General features: G+C 38.4%; 1 protein-coding gene across 1 annotated transcript; it reads left to right on the top strand.

Annotated features, from left to right (window-relative positions):
* The first annotated feature begins 9,614 nt into the window (after window positions 1-9,614).
* NANOGNB (NANOG neighbor homeobox) lies at window positions 9,615-21,653 on the top strand. The gene is given in 5 exon segments (XM_023548723.2): window positions 9,615-9,626; window positions 21,106-21,259; window positions 21,262-21,327; window positions 21,330-21,397; window positions 21,502-21,653. Coding segments are annotated over 5 exon segments (408 nt in total). The 3' UTR covers window positions 21,610-21,653.
* Window positions 21,654-22,272: the final 619 nt, after the last annotated feature.

A 22,272-nucleotide genomic window follows, 5' to 3' on the forward strand; every position in this document is an offset into this window, starting at 1 on the left:
GATATCTTATCTGGCATCAGGCACGTGCCTTGGCTAGACAAGATCTAGTCCTGACTTCAAAGATATATTTCTGAAGATTGGCCCAGAGAAGGTGGTAGTATAGCATAATGGTTAGGAGGCAAACGGATCTGACCCCAATTCTCCTGCTACTAGCTATGTGACTTTACCAACACAGCTTCCACATCTGTAAAACAGTGGTCATAATATTACACTTCACCAAATTTTTCACCTAGAATGATTCTTTGATTTTTTTTCCTCCAGAATAAACCCCAATTATCAAAGTTTCATCTGATTTTCTTAAATAAAAGTGCTGTTTTATATTTTCAAAACAGGCAGCACCAAAGAAATGTGGCTACTAGCGTACCTTTCTTTTATGTAAGTTGTATGTCTGTGTGTCTGTCTTCTTGTTTTTAGTTGTCGTTGAGTTGATTCCAACTCATGGTGACCTCATGTATTACAGAGTAAAACTGCTGATACAATATTCTTGGTTGCATTCTTAACGGTACCACTGGTGGGTTTGAACCGCCAACTTTTAGGTTAGCAGTCAAGCACAAACCATTTGGGCCCCCTAAAAAATACCGGTGTAGGGTATTTCTCTAATCATATCGAAAATAATCATTTATTGACACTATGTACTGAAGTGTCCTTAAGTTTTTAAAGACAATACCTTATATGTTTCCTCTAAACAAAACAAGTATGCTTTGATAGCTGGATAGACTATGATAAAGGCTATTGAGGGAGGGATTTTCCTAGGGATAGATATTATTTATTTTCCTTCTACAACCATAGGACCCACTTAAGGATATGTATGTGGGGATGGGGATGAAGGTCATGGAGCATCTCTTTTTTTCTTAACATGTTTATATGTGTATGTGTGTGTGCTAACTCAGGCTCTTGAGCCTCCCTTGTAACTCCTTTCCTGCTTATAGACAATTAAGAGTTCCTGGTTAAAAACAAACTTTCTGCTTTTTTTGGTGAGGAGATTAAGAAATAGTCTCTAGTCACCAGAGTCATAAGAATTAGGAATCATTAGGGCTTCCTTGCAGAGTTCTCTCTGAGCATGGCTTTCTAATAGGCCTCTAGCCATGCTATGCGACTCACAAAAGAGGCTAACTCCTGCTTGCCAAGGAGCTAGCACCACACTGGAAAAAAAAAAAAAACTCGCTGCCATGGAGTCGATTCTGACTCATAGCGACCCTACAGGTCAGAGTAGAACCGATCCCCCATAGTGCCTGGTGGATTTGAACTGCCGACCTTTTGGTTAACGAAGCTTTTACCTGCTGCGCCACCAGGGTTTCCTAGAACTACACAGGAGTGAGAAATTCTATCAGGTCTGATTCAGCTCGGTGGAGCATGTTAATCTAAAACCCAAAGGTTTGTATTTAGTATTTTTTATCGGTTTTGAGCAATCTCTAACTGACCTGGGTGGAGACAGTTTTGCTTTCATAGCAAGGACTTCATGTCTCAGTAGTCCCATCTACTGCTTGGGAATGAGGATACACTTCACACTCGATCACAACACGTGCTGGATCCAGAAGGAAGCTCACCAATGACTGGAAGATACTTGCACTATTTGGCTGCTGTATAACCAGAGCCACTGGAATTGTATGAATGTCACTTGTGGTCAAGAGTTTGTTGTTCTCTGTAGGTAACTGGATAAACAAAATGCAGTACATACATGCAACAGAGCATCACTGTCACAAAGAGAAATGAAGTCTTGATACATGCTACCCCATGGATAAACCTTAAAAACATTTAAAAAAAAAAAAAAAAACCAAACCCAGTGCCGTCGAGTTGATTCTGACTCATAGCGACCCTATAGGACAGAGTAGAACTGCCCCATAGAGTTTCCAAGGAGCGCCTGGTGGATTCAAACTGCCAACCCTTTTGTTAACAGCCTTAGCACTTAACCACTACGCCACCATTATGCTGAGTGAAATAGGTCAGTCACAAAAGGACAAAAATTATACACAAAATATCTAGAATAGGCAAATGTATGGACATCAAAGTCTGTTAGTGGTTGCCAGGAATGGGAGGGAGGGGGGAAAAGTGAGTCATTGTTTAGGGGGTCACTGAGCTTCTCTTAGGAGCCCTGGTGGCACATTGGTTAAGCGTTCGGCTGCTAACCAAAAGGTCAGTGGTTCGAACCCACCAGCTGCTCTGTAGGAGAAAGATGTGGCAGTCTGCTTCCATAAAGATTACAGCCTTGGAAACCCTATGAGTCAGCTCTACTCTACTACAGGGTCACGATGAGCCGGAATTCGACTTGGCAATGATGGGTTTGGGGTTTTTTGTTTTTTGGTGTAAGTTTCAGTTAAGGGTGACAGAAAAAAATGGATATGGATAGTGGTGATGGTTGCATAGTAAGATGAATGAAAGCAATTAATGCCACTGAACTGTACATGTAAAAAAATGTTGAAATGTTTTGTTATATATGTACTGATCATAATTAAAAGAATTTATTGAAGCTGTTTGTTCACTTGTTTCCTGTTGTTGTTTTAATATTTCTTGAGCCACTTTTAGTCCTAAAATCTGGATAGATGTGGGTTCAGAGCAATCCTGGCAGTAGTGCTCACTGAGACATCAGATGTGATATGCAGATATATGTTTTTCTTTGTGGCGGGGGTGACTTAAAAATCAAGTGCACGTGGTGGGTTTCTTTGATTGCACTGAGATGTGCCAAGGAGTCTGAGGTCAACAGTAAACCATGTTTATGTTCCTCTGTGCAAAAGGCCCTCCCTGGTTGCAATTAATATTTATCAGAAGTAGTAACACTAAACTCTATCAATAAGTCATGATAAGCCTTAAACTTTTTTTTAAAGTATTTTCCCTTAATTTAGAAAGTACAGTAAAACCTGCCAAAGCTGGAACCTGTGTAAGGCGAAAACCTGTCAGAGAAGGAAAACTCAAATATTATCCACTAAAACCAGCCATCAGAAAGTGGTAAGACTGCACCCTGTCAAACATGGAAAACTTGCGAGGCCTGGAAAAAAAAAAGGCAGTCCTGTTCTGGCTCTCCCAGTTTTCACTGTATTACATCTTCATCATGGATAACTTAAATAACGCAAAAAGTGACAAGAAAAAAATTAAAAATCATCCGCAATCCAGTTACCTAGAAAGAACCATCCTGACCATCTCGTGCTGCCTTTCAGTCTTTTTATCTATAAATATACATGTAATGTTCTTATTGTGGCATAGTGGTTAAGACCTAGGACTGCTAGCCAAAAGGTCGGCAGTACGAATTCACCAGGTGCTCCTTGGAAACTCAATGGGGCAGTTCTAATCTATCCTATAGGGTTGCTATGAGTTGGAATCAACTTGACAGCAATGGGTATGGTTTTGGTTAATGTTCTTATTACCTTCCTAGAGACATCAAGAGAAGCACGAAGTTAAAAATGAGACTGCTCCCAGTGCACTGGAACCATCCATTTGTGCTTGAGATAGAAACAGGAAGTGAAGAACTTCCCAGTAGGTGAGTCCCAGGGTCAAAAGGAACATTACACTTGTCCCCAGGGTTTTAAAAAGAACAGTGTAGTTGGCATTCAGCTGATATTCCAGTGCCTCTCATCTAATAATAGTGGATTTTTCTCAAGTAACAAGTTAATGATATTTCAGCCTAAGAGTATTTTTTGAAAGCCTTTCTTCTTGTCTTTTCTTTTTTTGTGTGAGTTTTAAACATTATATTATCCTCTCTACAACAAAGCTTACACCTCCACTAAAAAACAATTAAAAATTTTTTTGATATAAAAATACTGGGAGTATCACTCTATACAATGGATTTCTGGAAATTTATATTTCATATTTAGAAACTGCCAGAGTCTGGAACACCAGGACATTTTCTCAAGTTGATGTGAAAATATATTATCACTGCTATTCAAGTTTTTTAAAACAAGCTAACTTTAACCATTGGACAAATCTGCTGCAAACGGCCTCTATAAAGTGTTAAAAAGCACTAAGGTGCGCCTGACCCAAGCCATGGCATTTTCAACTGTCTCATATGCATACGAAAGCTGGACAATGTGAAAGGGAGAACGAAGAAGAATTGATGCATTTGAATTGCGGTGTTGGTGAAGAACACCGAATATACCATGGACTGCCAGAAGAATGAACAGTCCTGTCTTAAAAGAAGTATAGCCAGAATGCTCCTTAGAAGCGAGGACAGCGAGACTTCATCTCACTTTGGACATGTTATTATGAGGCACCAGCCCTCTGGAGAAGAACACCATGCTTGGTAAAGCAGAGGGTCATCAAAAAAGAGGAAGACCCTCAACGAGATGGACTGACACAGTGGCTGCAACAACGGGCAATGTTTTATTCTGTTATACATGAGGTCGAAATGTGTCGGAACGAACTTGATGGTATCTAATAACAACAATACGACTTTAACCAAAATTAGAGTTGTTGACCAGTAGGCTTGAAAAAACTTCCACCTATAGGGCAGGTCTCTGAGGTCTTTTATTATGATTGCCTTATTGTACAGAGTGCTGACTTTTCCCAAAGTTTGTTCTGTAGCAAAATTCTGAACAGTAGCTCTTCATGATTCTTTAAGACATTACCGCTTTGATGCAAGAGAACAAGTTTCAGAGCTTCTTTCTGAACTATAGTAAAAACCTGACTCTTAGTGGGTTAAAATTCAAATGAGCACATTTCTCAGCTATCCATGTAATTCCTATTACATTGCAGCTGCTGTTGCTCCAGAAATTGTCATTTTTTGCTCTTTATCCTCTGAACAAACTCAGGGCGAGCTGGAGAATCAGATCTCCTTCAGGGCAATAGCTTGTTTACTAAGATTAAAGGACCAACCCCAAAAAATCAAACCCATCACTGTTGAGTCGATTTCGACTCATAGTGATCCTATAGGACAGAGTAGAACCGCCCCATAGGGTTTCCAAGAAGCAGCTGATGGATTAGACCTGCTCATCCTTTTGATTAGCATTGATGTTCTTAACCACTGTACCACCAGGGCTCCCATTTAAGGGCTAGGTTCCAGTAAAACAAAATAAAAGAGAGCCCACATACATATGAGGCAATTGAAAAGACTATGGCTTGGGCCAGGTGCACCTTAGTCATCAAAGTGACATCTTTGCTTTCTAGAACTTTAAAGAGGTCTTTTATTGTAGATTTGTGCAATGCAATACCTCATTTGATTTCCTGACTGCTGTTTCCATGGACATTAATTGTTGATTCAATTAGTGATTCAGCTAGAATGAAATTATTCACACTTCAATTTCTTTATTTATCATGATGTTGTTTATTAGTCCAGTTCTGAGAATTTTTGCTTTCCTCAAGTTCAGGTGTAATCCATGCTGTAGGCTATAGTCTTTGAACTTCATCGTTAAGTACTTTAAGTCGTCTTCATTTTCAGCAAGCAAAGTTGTGTCATCTGGTTGTGAATGAGTCTTCCTTCAATCTTGATGCCTTTTTCTTCTTCATATAGTCCAACTTCTTGGATTAAGAAGGAAAAAAAAGAAAAATATAAACTATTGGCCATGGCTGTCTGTCACATGTTCATGGCATTTACCTGGATCCTGAACACCACACTCCCCACGAGAGTCACTTCTGGGTTCAGCCCTGCTTCCATTTGGGATTTTGAGCCACAGAACCTTAGTTCCTTTCTAGCCTCTGCCACTTTCTAACCTGTATGACCTAAGACATGTCACTTACTCTCTAAAAACTTCAGCTTCCTCATACATGAAATGTGTGATGTATCCCTAACCATAAGCCTGAAGCTTTGGCTTCAGTGTTCACTAGTCTAAACCTTCTTCTCCAGCTTTGACCCCCATGACCCTTTTGCAAGCATTAAAGTTCCATTTTTGTAAACTGTAGCTGCTGTAGAATAAAATAGTCATCAGAGCATAACTGTGTGTGCACGAGCTGAACTTGGAAGAATGTGAACAGGGCAGATTTATTTCTTCCTTAATAACTGCCCCTTTAACTTGTTCTCTTGAGTCGCCTTCCCTGGCCCCAGATGAAATCTCAGGCAGATCCCAGAGCCTTTCCAGTCTCTCTTGGTCACTATCAAATAAATACCAGTATCCAGGCACTTAAAAATCCAGTCTGCACAACCAGATGGTGCCCGGCTACCACCACCAAGTGCTCTAACAGGGATCACAATAGAGGGTCCCAGACAGAGCTGGAGAAAAATGTAGAGCAAAATTTGAACTCACAAAAAAAGACCAGACTTAACTATTCTGATGGAGACTGGAGAAACCCCCAGAGTATGGCTCCAAAACACCCTTTTAGCTCAGTAATGAAGTCACTCCTGAGGTTCACCCTTTAGCCAAAGGTTAGAAAGGCCCATAAAACAAAAGGAGACTAAAGGTGCACACCAGCCCAGGGGCATGGATGAGAAGGCAGGAGGGGACAGAAAAGCTGGTAATAGGGAACCCAAGGTAGGGAAGGGGAAAGTGTTGACATGTTGTGGGGTTGTTAACCAATGTCATAAAACAATATGTATACTGACTGTTTAATGAGAAGCTAGTTTGTTCTGTAAACCTTCATCTAAAGTACAATAATAAAATAAATTTTAAAAATTTATTTTCTAGGTTTGAAAGCTTAGGACCTTAATCTCATGGGACAACTCAGTCAATTGGTGTAATATAGTTCACAAAGTTCATGTTCTGCATCTTAGTGAAGTGAGTAGTGTCTGGAGTCTTGCAAGCAGCCATCTGAGATACAACTATTGGCCTCTATTCATCAGGAGCAGATTAGTGAGAAGGAAGCCAAAGTCTCAGAGGAAAAGCTAGTCTATAGGGCTAATAGTCTACACAAGTCACGACCTCATCCATGCTGAACCCAGAACTAGATGGTGCCCAGCCATCACTACTGACAGTTCTGATCAGGGCCACAATAGATGGACCCTGATAGAAGGGGAGAAAAATGTGAAATAGAACTCAAAGTCTTAAAAACTCCAGACTTACTGGACCAGTTGAGATCAGAGGACTCCCTAAGACTATTGTCCTGAGATACTCTTTAAAATTTGAGCCGAAACTATCCCCTGAGATCATCTTTTAGTGAAATAACAGGGTGGCACACAAAATAACAGATATTACCCATAAATACAGTGCTCTACTAAAAAGCATCTATATGAGACCAAAAGATCATTTACTCTAAAGCAAAGATGAGAAGATAAGGGCACAGGGAAACTAGAGTACTGGAAATGGAACAACCAGAACACAATTAAAAAGAATATTGACACATTGTGAAAAAGGTAACTAATGTCATTGGACAATTTGTATAGAAATTGTCAAATGGAAACCTAATTTACTGTTTAAACTTTCACCAAAAACACAATAAAATATTATTTGAAAAAAAAAATTTTAATTAAAACCCTATCTGATCCAAATAAATACTTTATTGTCTCACTTGATTAACAGCTCCTTTCCTCTTCCTCCAAGTCAGGCCTGATTTAGGCTTGGATGTTTACAGTGGAGAGGGGGTGGGGAGGGGTGGAGAATGCTATCCATTTTTTTCTTTCTTCCTTTTTCTCCTTTGCCTCTTGCAGGAGTCTCAAGATCTGACGGGCCGGGGGGAAGATGAACAGATTAATGGAAAAGGATAAAAGCCCGACCGTAGTGGTGTAGTTGTAACCTGAGTATGGCAGAGACTACACTTCTTGCTTGTTCACCACCCCCGCTCCCACCCCGAAAGAATTTTCTGTTAGTTTTAAAGCTGTCTCCCCACTGGGTACTTTTTTCATCAATATTCTATATGAGAGCTACACTTCTTACAGCTGGCCCAAGGGGCCCCCTCCTCAGTCCCAGCCTTCTGGTGGTCGGTGTTCTTTTCAAGAAGAGCTGCTAGGTTGCATGGCCTGTGAGGCCGTAGGCAGCAACCCTGCCATGACGGTCCAAATCCAGCCACATCAAAATGGTCACACATCTGGCTCACCCACATCTGATCAGCCAACCCGGAAGATCAGGAAGCTGTTACCAGCAGAGACCTCTGTCCATATTCAGCCACCACGGACAGCTCCCGATGCACTCTCACACCAGTCCCTGTGTATCCCCAAACACAAAAGCTTTATGAGTGGTTCTATGACGTTCTCTTCACCTGGCCAAGATTAAGAAAGCAGAAACTCTTTTCACCCAGAATGTGAGACTGGTGTGTGCAGCAGGGAAGGAAAGCACAACCTACCACCAACTCTTTCTAAAGAAATCCTGTTACCTTTCTTGATTATTCTCCTTCCCTCGTCTTATAGACACTTCAGGTGAATGGTAAGCTAAGAGCAGCAAAACCTGTGTCATAACCTCTTAGCATATCGAAGCTGACTTGATGACAACTAACAACAATAACTGTTAATGAAGGTAGACTGGCCAGCACCAGCAGAGCAACAAATGAGAAGGCATTATAGCTCAAATAAATGTTTCTGCTTTTTTTGTTTGTTTGTTTTCTTGTTTTACACTTTTTAACAGACTTTTTTTTTACAGCAGTTTTCATTTATAGAAAAATTGTGCTGAAAGTACAGAAAGTTCCCATGTGCTCCTTCCCCTACACATTATTTTTCCTATTCATATCTTGTATTCCTGTGGTACATTTGTTACAATTGATGACTCAATGTTGATACATTGTTACTAATCAAAGTCCGTAGTTTACATTAGAATTCACTCTGTGTTGTACATATTAAAAAATGCTTAACATCATATGACATTAGGAAATTGCAAATCAAAACATCAGTGAGCTACCACTATAAAAAAAAAAAACCACTATACACTTATCAAAATGGCTAAAATCCAAAATACTGACAACATCAAGTTCTGGTGAGGATTTAGAGCAACAGGAATTCTCATTCATTGCTGGTGGAAATGCAGCCACTTTAGAAAACAGTCTGACAGTTTCTGAGAAAGCTAAACATAGATTTACCATATGGTCCAGCGATCGAGGTACTAGATATTTACCCAAATGACATGAAAGCATATGTCTACTTAAAAACCTACACATGATTGTTTGTAGCAGGTTTATTCATAATTGCCAAAAACTGGAAGTGATCAAGAGGTCCTTCAATAGATGAATGGATTAGCAAACTGTAATACATTCACACAATGGAATATTATTCAGTGATAAAAATAAACGAGCTATCAAGTCATGAAAAGACATGGAGGAATCTTAAATGCATACTACTAAGTGAAAAAGGAGCTCTGATGACGTAGTGGTTAAGAGCTTGGCTTCTAACCAAAAGGTCAGCGGTTTGAATCCTCCAGCTGCTTCTTGGAAGCCCAGTGGGGCTGTCCTACTCTCTCCTATAGGGTTGCTATGAGTCGGAATTGACTCAACTGCAACAGGTATTCAAACAATATTGAAGTAAAAAAAATGAAAGTAAGTTTCCTTCTTTCCCACCATTTTCCCTCCCCTGGGATAACCACAGTTAGCATTTTGTTATAATATTTTTCCAGTAATCTTTTGTTTAGTCATTCATTCAGCAAATATTTATTGATCACCTACTATGTGTTCTTGTTACTTGGCATAGAAAAGGAAACAAAACTAAAAGCTCTGCCTTCATCAAACTTACCTTCTAGACAGGCAAACAGAAGATAAATAAACAAGTAAAATAAATGGTATGGAAGACAGTGTAAGCGCTATGCAGAAAAATTATCAAGAGGATGTGGACAGGGAGTATGGGGAAGAGGGTGAGTGCTATTTCAAATATGGCATTCTAGGAAGGCCTCACTGATAAGTAGATTTGGAGACTCTTTTGAAGAATGTATGGGAACAAGTCATGCTTTTATGAAGAGAAATAGTTTTCTAGGCAGAGCAAACAGCAAGTGCAAAAGCCTAAGTTAGGAACAAACTTGGCTTGTTTGCTGAAAAGCAAAGAGACAGGAAAGAATGGAGCAGAGTAAGTGAAGGGAAGTGTTAATAAGAGAAGTTAGCGGGGACCAAATCCTATAGGGCTGTGTAGGCCATTGTAAGGTCTTTAACTTTTACTCTGAGTGAAAGGGAAAGCCATTTTCAGGTTTTGAGTGATATCATCTGATTTACATTCTAAAAGGATCACTCTCTCCTCTATGCTGGAAATAGACTATAGGGCAGACAGGGAAAGGCAGAAGCAAAGAGAGTTAAAAATTATATCTAAGTTAGAGATAATGGTGGTAGGATGTGTTAGTATTGTGAGTATACTTTGAAAAAAAAAAAAAAAACAGGCAAGACTTTCTGACAGATTGGCTTGGACTATGAGAAAAGAGGAAGAGTCAAGGATGTTGCCAAGGTTTTTGACCAAAGCAACTAAGCTGATGGAGCTGGTATTACTAAATGGAGAAAACAGAGCATGAATCTGGTTTCAGTAGAGATCATGAATTGATCATCCAATGGGGACATAGAATTGGGAGTTGGATATACAAACCTGGAGATAATTTCTGGAAGTCTTCACCATATGAAAAAAACCCCAAACCCATTGCTGTCGAGTCGATTCCAACTCAAAGTGACCCTGTAGAACAGAGTAGAGCTGCCCCATAGAGTTACCAAGGAGTGCCTGGTGGATTTGTAGCCAGAGCACTTAACCGCTATGCCACAAGGGTTTCACCGTATGAGTGGCATTAAAAGCCATGAGATGGAATGACCTGGGATAGGATTGTATATAAAGGAGATCATGAGATCTAAGAATTTATTCTTGGGAGACTCAGAAGGTCCAAGGTGGGAGCAGAAGAGGAAAAGAAAAGGAACAAGCAAAGGAATCTTTAAAGGAGCAGTTAGTGATATAGAAGGAAACCCAGGTGTCCTAGAAGAAAATTTTTCAAGGTGGAGAGAGTGATTACTATGTCAAAATCTCCTGATACATCAAGTAAGCTGAGGAGTGTGAACTGATCATTAGATTTTTGCAAAGTTAAGGTTGTTAATTTCTGACTTTGACAAGAGAAGTGCCTGTGGAGAGTTGGATGAAAGCCTTATTGGAGTAGATTCAAGAGAGATACGGGCGGGGACATTGCTAACATGCAAACAGCAAATACAGAAAATTCTTTAGAGGAGCTTTGCTATAAAAGAAAATGAAAATGGGGTGGTAGCAATAAAGGAATGTGGGATTCAATAAGTCTTTTTGTTGTCGTTGCTGGTTTTCACGTGGTAGTTAGTAATCAGAGCCTATTTGTATTGCTGATGGATATGGTTAAAATAGAAAGAGGAAAACTGATGGTACGATTAATGACTTGAATCCCACAAATGGGAAACTACAGATTTTAAAATAGAATACTTGGTAAACTTGAATTTAAATAATATTATTTTAGTGTGCAGAAGCAACTATTTTATGTATTACAATTATACGAACACACATAAAAATGGAGATGTAATTCACGTACCATAACATTCGCCCTTTTTTTTTTTATGTGCTTATTAGCCGTTTGTATATCTTCCTTAGAGAAATATCTATGCAGATCCTTTGCCCATTTTTTAATTGGGTTATTTGTCTTTGTTGATGAATTGTAAGAGTTCTTTACAGATTTTGTGTACTAGACCCTTATCAGATATATAATTGCAAATATTTTCTCCCACTCTATGGGTTGTCTTTTCACTTTCTTGGTACTCTTTGCCATTGAGTCGATTCTGACTCAGCAATCCTACAGAATAGAGTAGAACTGCCCCACAGGGTTTCCAAAGCTGTAATTTCTTTGGAGGCAGACTGCCACATCTTTCTCTAATGGAGAGGCTGGTAGGTTCAAATCACTGACCTTTGGGTTTAGTAGCCAAGCACTTTAACCACTGCTCCACCAGGGCTCCTTACTTTCTTGATAAAAACCAAAAATACCAAATCTGTTGCCATAGAGTCAATTCCGATTCATAGCAACCCTATAGGACAGAGTAGAACTAGACCATAGAATTTCCAAGGAGGTCCTGGTAGGTTCAAACTGCCGACCTTTTGGTTGGCAGCAGCACCTTTTAACCACTACTCCACCATGGTTTCCACTTTCTTGACAGTTGCCCTTTAATACACAAAAGCTTTTAATTTTGATCAATCCCAATTTATTTTTTTCTTTCGCTTGCTTGTGCTTTTGGTGTCGTATCTATGAAAACATTGCCTAATCCAAAGTCATGTAGATCTCCTGTTAGCTTTTACGTTTAGGCCTTTGATCCATTTTGAGTTATTTTTTTTACGCGGAGTTAGGTATGGGCCAAACTTAAATTTTTTGCATGTGTTTATCCAGGTGTCCCAGCACCATTTGGTAGAAAGACTTCTTTCCCCATTGAGCAATGTTGGCACCCCTGTTGAAAATTAATTTACTGTAAATGCATGGGAATCCCTTAGGACTTTCTATATACAAGATTGTGGTCTGCAATTAGATAGTTTTACTTCTTCCTTTCTAATCTGGATGTCTTTTATTTCTTTTTCTTGCCTAATTGCTCCAGTTAGAACTGCCAGTACAATACTGAATACAAGTGGCAAGAGCAAACATCCTTGTGTTGTTCCTGATCTTGGGGGCAAAGTTTTCAGCCTTTTACTGTTAAGTATGATATTAGCTGTAAGTTTTTTGTAGATGCCCTTTATCAGGGAAAACTATTCCTAGTTTGTCGAGTGTTTTTATCATGGAGGGTGTTGGATTTTGTCAAATGCTTTTTCTGCCTCTATTGAGATAACCAATAGAGTTTTTGTCCTTTATTCTATTGATTGACATTCACATGCTGAACCAACCTTGAATTTCTGGATTAAATCCCATTTATCATGGCATATAATCCTTTTTATGTGTTGCTAGTACTTTGTTGAGGATTTTTGCAACTGTATATTAGTAAAGAATATTACTCTTCTGTTGTTTTTTCTTGGGATATCTTTCTCTGATTTTGTTAACAGAGTGACAGAGATTTCTATGTCAGCTGCCTAGGCTACAGTCTCCAGCTACCCAATCAAATAGTAATTAATATAAGTGTTGCTGTGAGGTATTTTTTAGATGTAATTACTATGAGTTGATTTTAAATAAGGAAGATTAGTCTAGACAACCTGAGTGGTCCTGATTTAATCAGTTGAAAGGCTTTAAGAGTAAAGTTGAGGCTTCCTGAAGAGAAGAAATTCTGCCTGTGGACCCCTTGTCTGAGAGTTCCAGCCTGCTTTTCCTGACAGCCAGCCCTATGAATTTCACGCTTACCTAGGCAGTCCCCAAATTGAGTAAGCCAATTCCTTGCAAAAAAATCTCTTAATATACATCTATTGGTTTTGCTTCTGTGGTTGAGCCCTGAGTGAGACACAGGTACCCTCTTTGAAAATCAATTTACCATAAATGCATGTAAATTCCTTAGGATTTTCTAGATACAAGATCATGTCATCTGCCATCAGAGATAGTTTTACTTCTTCCTTTCTAATCTGGATGTCTTCTATTTCTTTTTGTTGCTTAATACTGCCCTCATAGAATGATTTGGAAAGTGTTCCTTCCTCTTATTTTTTGGAAGAGTTTGTGAAGCATTTAATTCTTCTTTAAATGTTTGGTAGAATTCACCAGTAAAGCCATCTGGTTGGATTTTTTTTTTTTTTTTTTTTAGCCTAAGAAACTTATTCTACTGTATGTGTTAATTTGAAGTTGCTCTTTCATCTCAAATGTATCTGGGACAATTTTCTGTATTAAGATATATTGACATACTAGATACTTTTTTTAACTACTGCATTATATTTTATATTAACGGTTTTGTGTTTTTTTGTTGTTTTTTTTAGCTTGGCAGATCTGAGTCCAAATTCTAACTACAACTCTTACTAGCTGTATGAGTTTGTGTTCTTCTTATTATTGTGTTACTGTTATTATTATTTCCTCTCCTTTGGACTTATTTGGCACAGTGGTTAAGTGCTAGACTGCTAACCAAAAGTCGGCAGTTTGAACCCACCAGTCATTCCTCAGGAACAAGATGCGGCAGCCTACTTCCATAAAGATTACAGCCTTGGAAACCCTATGGGGCAGTTCTACTCTGTCCTGTAGGGTTGCTATGAATCAGAATCAACTCAACAGCAACAGGTTTGGTTTTGGACTTATTATTCATCTTCTAGGGACTAAGATATAACTGTGGTTGAATAAAACCTGGAAGTTAACCGTATTTTTACCCAAATAATACATGACTTCTGTGCGTGTTTGTCAACCACACCCTCCCCAACCAAGGTATTTTCGTAAGCACACTATGTTAATTTTTTTTACAGCAACATGTAAAAAAAACTGGCATGGGGCACTTATGAAAATACCTTACAAGGGGAGGACAAGGCTGGCAAACAAATGTAGAAGGCGCACATTATTTGTGTAAAAATATAGTATATGTACTTGTTCTCTGTGGTGTTCCCTGTTCTCCAATCTGTGCATCTCCTTGCATGCACTCAAGTCTTTTGTTATGTTTTGTCTCACCTTAGGTGAACCTTGACCTTTGGAATTTTGTTGGGGAAAAGAAAAAGCAAAACAAAAAAACAAGCTGTCATGATTTTAGTAGGCTAACCACAATAGGATCACTATGAGTTGAAATCGACTGAAGGCAATGTTTTTTGGTTTTTTTTAACCACATTATGCCCTATTGTAGCCATTTGTATTCAGGAATCTTCAGTGAAATTTGATTTTTTTTCTACTAATGGTTATGGATTTCAGCCAACAACAGAGTATAGGTTTAACTACAGCACAGTTGAGCAGGAAAATGGGAAGAGAGGTCTTATGTGGACTGTAGCTAATAGGAGAAAGCATAATCCATTTAAAGAAGGCGATGCTTCTCAGATCCAATCAATTGTTGGTTACATGGAAATTTAGGCACACTGGTTCCAGATTTTCTTTTAATTTGGAAATCTGAATTTTTATTTTAAATCTCTTGATTTTTAAATGTTTACCATAAATTCAAACTTTGATTCAAAAGAGAATGCTTCACAAGAGAAACACGTCTGTTGGCTGAATTCTACCTGCAGTGGTCATTTTGCAACCCTAGTAATATTCATTTCATGGCTTCAATGATCAACTATATGCCCATAATTCTTAAGTTTATACACATCTTCAGCCCAGCTCTTTTGTTTTCAGCTGTAGATCTGAACTACATTTTCCTGCCTACTTGACCTCTCTTTTTGAATGTCTTAAAGGCACAATAAACTTACTCTGTGCACAATCAGACTCAAGATTTTCTCCTACTAAATATAGTGCCCTAGTGAAAGGTACTACCATCTGTCCCCGGACAGGGCCAGAAACCTAGTAGTCCTCGTATACCTCACCACCATCCCTCAATCTTCAAACTTAACCTCAATATCTCTCACTACCATTCACTTCCTTATTTTCTCTGCCAACTTCCCACTCCCTAAAGTCCATGTCCTTTAACTAACTAATGCTCCCTGTCCACTCTTGCTGCCTTCTCCACTGGGCAGCTGGAATCTCTTTAAAATGCAAATTTGTTTATGACAGTCTCTTCTTAACTGAAAAACTAAGTTATGACACTTTCTTCTTAGCTGAAAAAGTAAAGTATTTAACTGATACAGATAATCTTCTGGCATAAATATAGATGCTCAAATCATAATTAAATTAGTACGTTGTTGTTGCTAGATGCTGTCCAGTGGGTTCCAAGTCATAGTGACCCTGTGCACAACAGAGAAGAACACTGCCTGGTCCTGAGCCATATTTACAATCGTTGTTATGCTTGAACCCATGGCTGCAGCCACTGTGTCAATCCATCTTATTGAGGGTCTTTCTCTTTTGCGTTGACCCTCTACTCTACCAAGCATGATGTTCTTCTCCAGGGACTGGGCCCTCCTGCTAACATATACAAAGAATGTGAGACGAAGTCTCACCATCCATGCATCTAATTAGCATTCTGGCTGTACTTCTTCCAAAACAGATTTGTTTGTTTTTCTGGCAGTCCAAGGTATATTCAACATTCTTTGCCAACGCCATAATTCAAAGGCATAGATTTTTCTTTGGTCTTCCCTATTCATCGTCCATCTTTCACATGCATATGAGGCAACTGAAAACACTGTGGCTCGGATCAGGCACGCTTTAGTCTTTAAAGTGACATCTTTGCTTTTTAACACTTTAAAGAGGTCTTTTGCAACAGATTTGCCTAATGCAATGAGTCCTTTGATTTCTTGACTGCTGCTTCTATGGGTGTTGATTGTGGATCCAAGTAAAATGAAGTCCTTTACAACTTCAATATTTTCTTCATTTTTCATGATGTTGCTTATTGGTCCAGTTGTGAAGATTTTTTATTTCTTTATATTGAGGTGTAAGCCATACTGAAGGCTGTGGTCTTTGATCTTCATCAGTAAGTGCTTCAAGTCCTCTTCACTTTCAGCAAGCAAGGTTGTGTCATCTGCATATCGCAGGTTAATGAGTCTTCCTCCAATCGTGATGCCCAGTTCTTCTTCATGTAGTCCAGCTTCTAGGATTGTTTGCTCAGCATACAGATTGAATCAGTATAATGAAAGGATACAACCCTGACACACACCTTTCCTGACTTTAAACCACGCAGTATCCTCTTGTTCTGTTGGAATGACTGCCTCTTGGTCTGAGTACAGGTTCCTCATGAGCACCATTAAGCGTTCTGGAATTCCCATTCTTTGCAATTTTATCCATAATTTGTTACGATCCACACAGTCAAATGCCATAAAACACAGGTAAACATCTTTACAGTATTCTCTGCTTTCAGCCAAGATCCATCTGACATCAGCAATGATATCCCTCATTCCACAGCCCTTCTGAATCCAGCTTGAATTCCTGGCAGTTCCCTGCCGATATACTGCTGCAACTGCTTTTCAACAATCTTCGGCAAAATTTTACTTGTATGTGATATTAATGATATTGTTCAATAATTTCCAAATTCTGTTGGAGTACCTTTCTTTGAAATGGTTATAAATATAGATCTCTTCCAGTCAGTTGGCCAGGTAGCTGTCTTCCAAATTTCTTGGCATTGATGAATGGGTGCTTCTAGTGCTGTCTCTGTTTGTTGAAAGATCTCAATTGGTATTCCATCAATTCCTGGAGCCTTGTTTTTTGCCAATATCTTCAGTGCAGCTCAGATCTCTTCCTTCAGAACCATTGGTTCTTGATTATATGCTACCTCCTGAAGTGTTTGAAAGTTGACCAATGCTTTTTGGTACAGTGATTCTATGTATTCCTTCCATCTTCCTTTGATGCTTCCTGCGTCATGTAGTATTTTCCCTGTAGAATCCTTCAGTATTGCAACTCAAGGCTTGAATTTTTTCTTGAGTTCTTTCAATTTGAGAAATGCCGAGTGTGTTCTTCCACTTTTGGTTTTCTATCTTCAGGTCTTTGCACATTTCATTGTAATACTTTACGTTGTCTTGTCAAGCCACCCTTTGAAATCTTCTGTTTAGCTCTTTCACATGGGATTCCTTCCATTCACTTCAGCTACTTGATGTTCAAGACAACTTTCAGAGTCTCTTCCTACATCTATTTTGGCCTTTTTTTCTTTCTTGTCTTTTTAATGTCCTCTTGCTTTCTTCATGTACAATGTCCTTGATGTCATTCCACAACTCTCTGGTCTTCAGTCATTAGCATTCAATGCACCAAATCTATTCTTGAGATGGCCTCTAAATTCAGGTGGGATACCCTCAAGGTAGTACTTGGGCTCTCGTGGACTTGTTCTAATTTTAACTCAACTTCAACTTGCACATGTGCAATTGATGGCCTGTTCCACAGTCTGCCCTTGGCCTTTTTCTGACTGATGATATTCAGCTTTTCCATTGTCTCTTCCCACAGATGTAGTTGATTTGATTCCTGTGTATTTCATCTGGTGAGGTCCATGCGTATAGTCCCCATTTATATTGTTGAAAAAAGGTATTTGCAATGAAGAAGCCATTGGTCTTGCAAAATTCTATCATGTGATCTCCAGTGTTGTTTCAATCACCAAGGCCATATTTTTCCAACTACCGATGCTTCTTCTTTGTTTCCAACTTTCAAATTCTAGTCACCAGTAATTATCAATGCATCCTGATTGCATGTTTGATCAGTTTCAGACTGCAGAAATTGGTAAAAATCCTCAATTTCTTTATCTTTGGCATTAATGGTTCCTGCATAAATTTTTTAATAATTGTTGTATTAACTGGTCTTCCTTGTAGGTGTATGGATATTATCCTGTTACTGACAGTGTTATACTTCATGATAGGTCTTGAAATGTTTTTTTGATTCATGCCAGTAATGTCGGGTTGAGACGGTATCTCATTGTAGGTTTGATCTGTGTTTCTCTAGTAGCATTTCCTCATGTGCCTGTTAGCTACCTAATGTCTGCTTTGGTGAAGTGTCTGTTCGTATCCTTTGCCCATTTTTTAATTGGATTATTTGTCTTTTTGTTATAGAGGTGTTGGATTTTCCTATAGATTTTAGAGATTAGACTTTTGTTGCATATGTCATAGCTAAAAAATTTTTCCCAGCCTGTAGGTTCTCTTTTTACTCTTTTGATGAGCATAAGTGTTTAATTTTTAGAAGACTCCATTCGTTTAGCTTATCTCCTGGTGTTTGTTTATTGTTAATTATGGTTCTTGTCCTGTTTATGCCATACATTAAAAAAAAAAAAAAAATACATTAGGGCCCCTAATATTGACCCTATTTTTTCATCCATGATCTTTATAGTTTGTGTTTTTATATTTAGATCTCTGATCCATTTAGAATCCGTTTTTGAGTATTGTGTGAGATATGGGTTGATTAGGCTTTTAACTGTTATCCTGTGTGATGGTTAAGGATGTGCGTCAGCTTAGTTGGGCCATGATTCTCAGCGGTTTGGCAGTTATGTAGTTTGGCAGTCATCCAAACTACGTAATAAATATAATCACCTTCATGATGAGCTCTGATATAATGTGATCACCTCCACAATGGGATCTGCTGTGAGTAGCCAATCAGTTGAAAGGGAGTTTCCTTGGGGGTGTAGCCTGCTTCCAATATATGTTGACTTTCTGGCAAAGCTCGCTGGCTTTTACTCTGCTATGGATCCTACATTCGGCTCCTCAGCATCTGACCTCCAGTTCTTGGGACTGGGGCCAGCAGCCTGCCATCTGACCTGCCGATCTTGGGTTTGCCAGGCCCTGCAGCTATGTGAGTCAGAAGAAGCCTCCAGCCTGACCCATGGACTTGGGACTTTCCAGCCTCTACAACCAGGTGACCCATTTCCTTGATATAAATACACACACACACACACACACACACACACGCTTCACTGGTTTTGCTTCTCCAGAGAACCCAGCCTAAGACACCCCATAAGACCAAACCAAACCAAATTCGTTGCTGTTGAATGATTCCGACTCATAGTGACCCTATAGGACAGAGTAGAACTGCCCCATAGGGTTTCCAAGATAGTAAATCCTTATAAAAGCAGACTGCCACGTCTTTCTCCCATGGAGCAGCTGATGGGTTCAAACTGGCAACGTTTTGGTTAGTGCTGAATGCTTAACCACTGTGTCACCAGTGCTGCTACCCTGTAAGAAAGGAAGCTAAAACATTACATTTACATGCCATCACCCAGAGAGAAACAGATCATAGATCTCAAGGGTGTGGTTAATACCAGCAAAATTCTGCCTCCCCCTGAGGCCTTATGTCAGTAACCAGTTGTCTGACTCTGTATAAAGCTTGTCAATCCACCAGTCTCTAACACTTGGCGTTATCAGAATTCTTAATTCCTGCCAATCAAGTAGATATAAAATGGCATCTCATTCTTATCTTCAACTTGGCTACGAATAAGGTAAAAACTATTTTCAAAATATTAGCCATTCAAGTTTTTTCTTTGGTATAATGCTTATTCTTAGCTCCTGCCTTTTTTTTTTTTTCCTTCCTTATTGGATTGTTTGTCTTTTCCGTACTCACTTATGGAAATCTTTGTATATTGTAAATACCAATAATTTGTCAGTTATATCTGTTACAAATATCTTCAAATTTGTAGCTTGTCTCTCCACTTGATTAATAAGAATCTTTGGTGAAAGAAGTTCTCAATTTTACTGTAGATTTTATCAATCTTTTCTAGCAGTATTTATTTAATAGCCTATCATTTCCCCACTGATTTGTAATTTTCCCTCTATCATATATCTTTTTTATTATTATTATTATTATTATATACATGTGTCAGTTTTTAGACTCTCCTTGGGTCCCAGGGGCTTACTTGTCCATCTGTACACAAGTACCTCATTGCCTTAATTGCTTTAGCCTTCTAGTAAGTCACTAATTATATTCTTCTCAAGTGTCTTGGTTATTTTAAATTACTGATTTGATTTCTTTAATAGCATAAGTATGGTGACCATACAATGTGTGGTCTAAACCAGATCACTTTCAGGGTGAAAGGGGGCGTCATTAATAATTATGACAGGATACAGGCATATACTAGGATCATCCTGGCCAAACTGAAACATGCTCATCTTAGTTACAGGGTTATTCAGACTTTCAGTTTTTTCTTGAGTTAGATATACAACTTTTTTTTCTAATGTGCTGATTTTGTCTAAGATTTCATATTGATGTAAAAATGTTCATATTTTCTCATTATGTTTTTAAACTATAATTAACTTGTAGTTATAGTTCCTTCTTGATGGTTAATATTATTTAGGTGTGTTTCTCTTTTCACTGGAGTCCTGGTGGCTCAGTGGTTAAGAGCTCAGCTGCTAACCAAAAGATTGGCAGTTTGAATCCACCAGCCACTCCTTGGAAACCCTATGGGGCAGTTCTACCCTGTCCTATAGGGTCGCTGTGAGTTCGAATCAACTCAATGGCAACAGGCTTGGTTTTGTTTTGTTTTTCTTTTCTCCTTTAACTTGACCACTCTTCAGAGGATCATCTAGTTTGTTAATCTCTTTAAAGAATCAACTTCTAGCTCTGTCCCTGGTCTCTCATTTTGCTCTAGACTTTTTAGTAAATTTGTCACATCTCAAATTATTCATTTCAAGGTAATTTATTTTTTGACTAACATCACAAAAAAACCATCAAGGTTTCCAGCATCACAAGGATATATATATTAATTTCAATAGGGAGATTTTTTTCCTTAGTATGTACCTAAATTGAAAATAAATTATTTTTAATCTGTCTTTTCATGAAAGTCTTCAGTGATTTTGATCACTTTGCTTTTTCTTTCCTCTCTGCTTTCCATTACCAATGTACAACATTGCTATCTTATGAAAATCAAATGTAATCTCACACTGAAGTATGTTGACTATGAGCTAAAAGTCAAATTTAGCTGCACCTTGATTTTACCCTACAGATCTTGCTACACGGAAAAAAAACAGCAATGCCTTACAATCAAAATCCAGAGCAGTCAACCAGGAATCATAGTGAAGATGAAAAAAAGGGAAAGGAGAAATGGGAAAATGAAGAAGGAGAAGAAGAGAGGAAAGAAGAGAAAAGAAAATGGGAAGAGACAGGCTGTATCCCAAGAAAAGATTACTCAGCAAATCCCTCATGGACAATCTTTGGGCAAATTTTAAATTAATAAATGCCCTAGAGAACGAGATTATCTATCGCTGTCATTTCAATTTAACATGACAGATAAACAGGTATGGTAGCCTATTTCTTCACTGACAAAGTCACTTGAATACTATTATATAACCCAATGTGTTTACACCTGGATTAGCTACCTCTCCCACTTTATTTTATGCAGATAAAAGAATGGTTTTCTGAAAAGAGGAAGAAATACAAGAAAGATATGTTCAAGGGAAACATAACAAAAGACACAAGAAGTAAGAATGTTTTATATGTACAGCACTAAGTTGTAAGGAAGTAAAATGGAATATATTGACTTTTTGGAGATCATTTGTGATCACATAGTTACTGGATAGCTCATATATTTTTCACATTCCATCCAGTTAGAGAAAGAACCATTTACTTTAATCATTAGATTTTTATTGATTGTACCATGCAATTAATAATGTCCTTCTTGTTCCTTTAATGCTGAATATATTTGATGATTGTCTTGCCTTTCCAGGTATTTGAAGAACTTCAAGTGATTTCAGAATTAATGAAGATGAGAACAACATCAACATTTTTAACAGCGCTGGATACAGAGCAAATTTTTATGTATTATCTTACTTGATCATCATTCTAACCCATAGATGAGGAAACTGAATTGCTCAGAAATGATTCGACTTCATCAACAAGTAACTATTCCTAACTGTCTGAGCCTGAAGTAGTACTTCCATCTCTCAACTTCAACTCCTATGTGATTTCCAGTACAGCATGGGAAATATTGTAGGCTGTATCAATTTCCGTTTATATTAAAAAAATATATACTCTTAATACTCTCTATTAAATTCCAATGTGATAATATTTCTAATGTTCTTGTACCTTCTCCAACTCCATAATTTCCTAACGTCTTTGAAACTTTTCAAGTGTGCTTTAAGAAGATTCCCTTGTATTTCAATGGAGATTATTT

The sequence above is a fragment of the Loxodonta africana genome, chromosome 4 (assembly GCF_030014295.1).
Source record: "Loxodonta africana isolate mLoxAfr1 chromosome 4, mLoxAfr1.hap2, whole genome shotgun sequence".
Classification (NCBI taxonomy): Eukaryota; Metazoa; Chordata; class Mammalia; order Proboscidea; family Elephantidae; genus Loxodonta; species Loxodonta africana.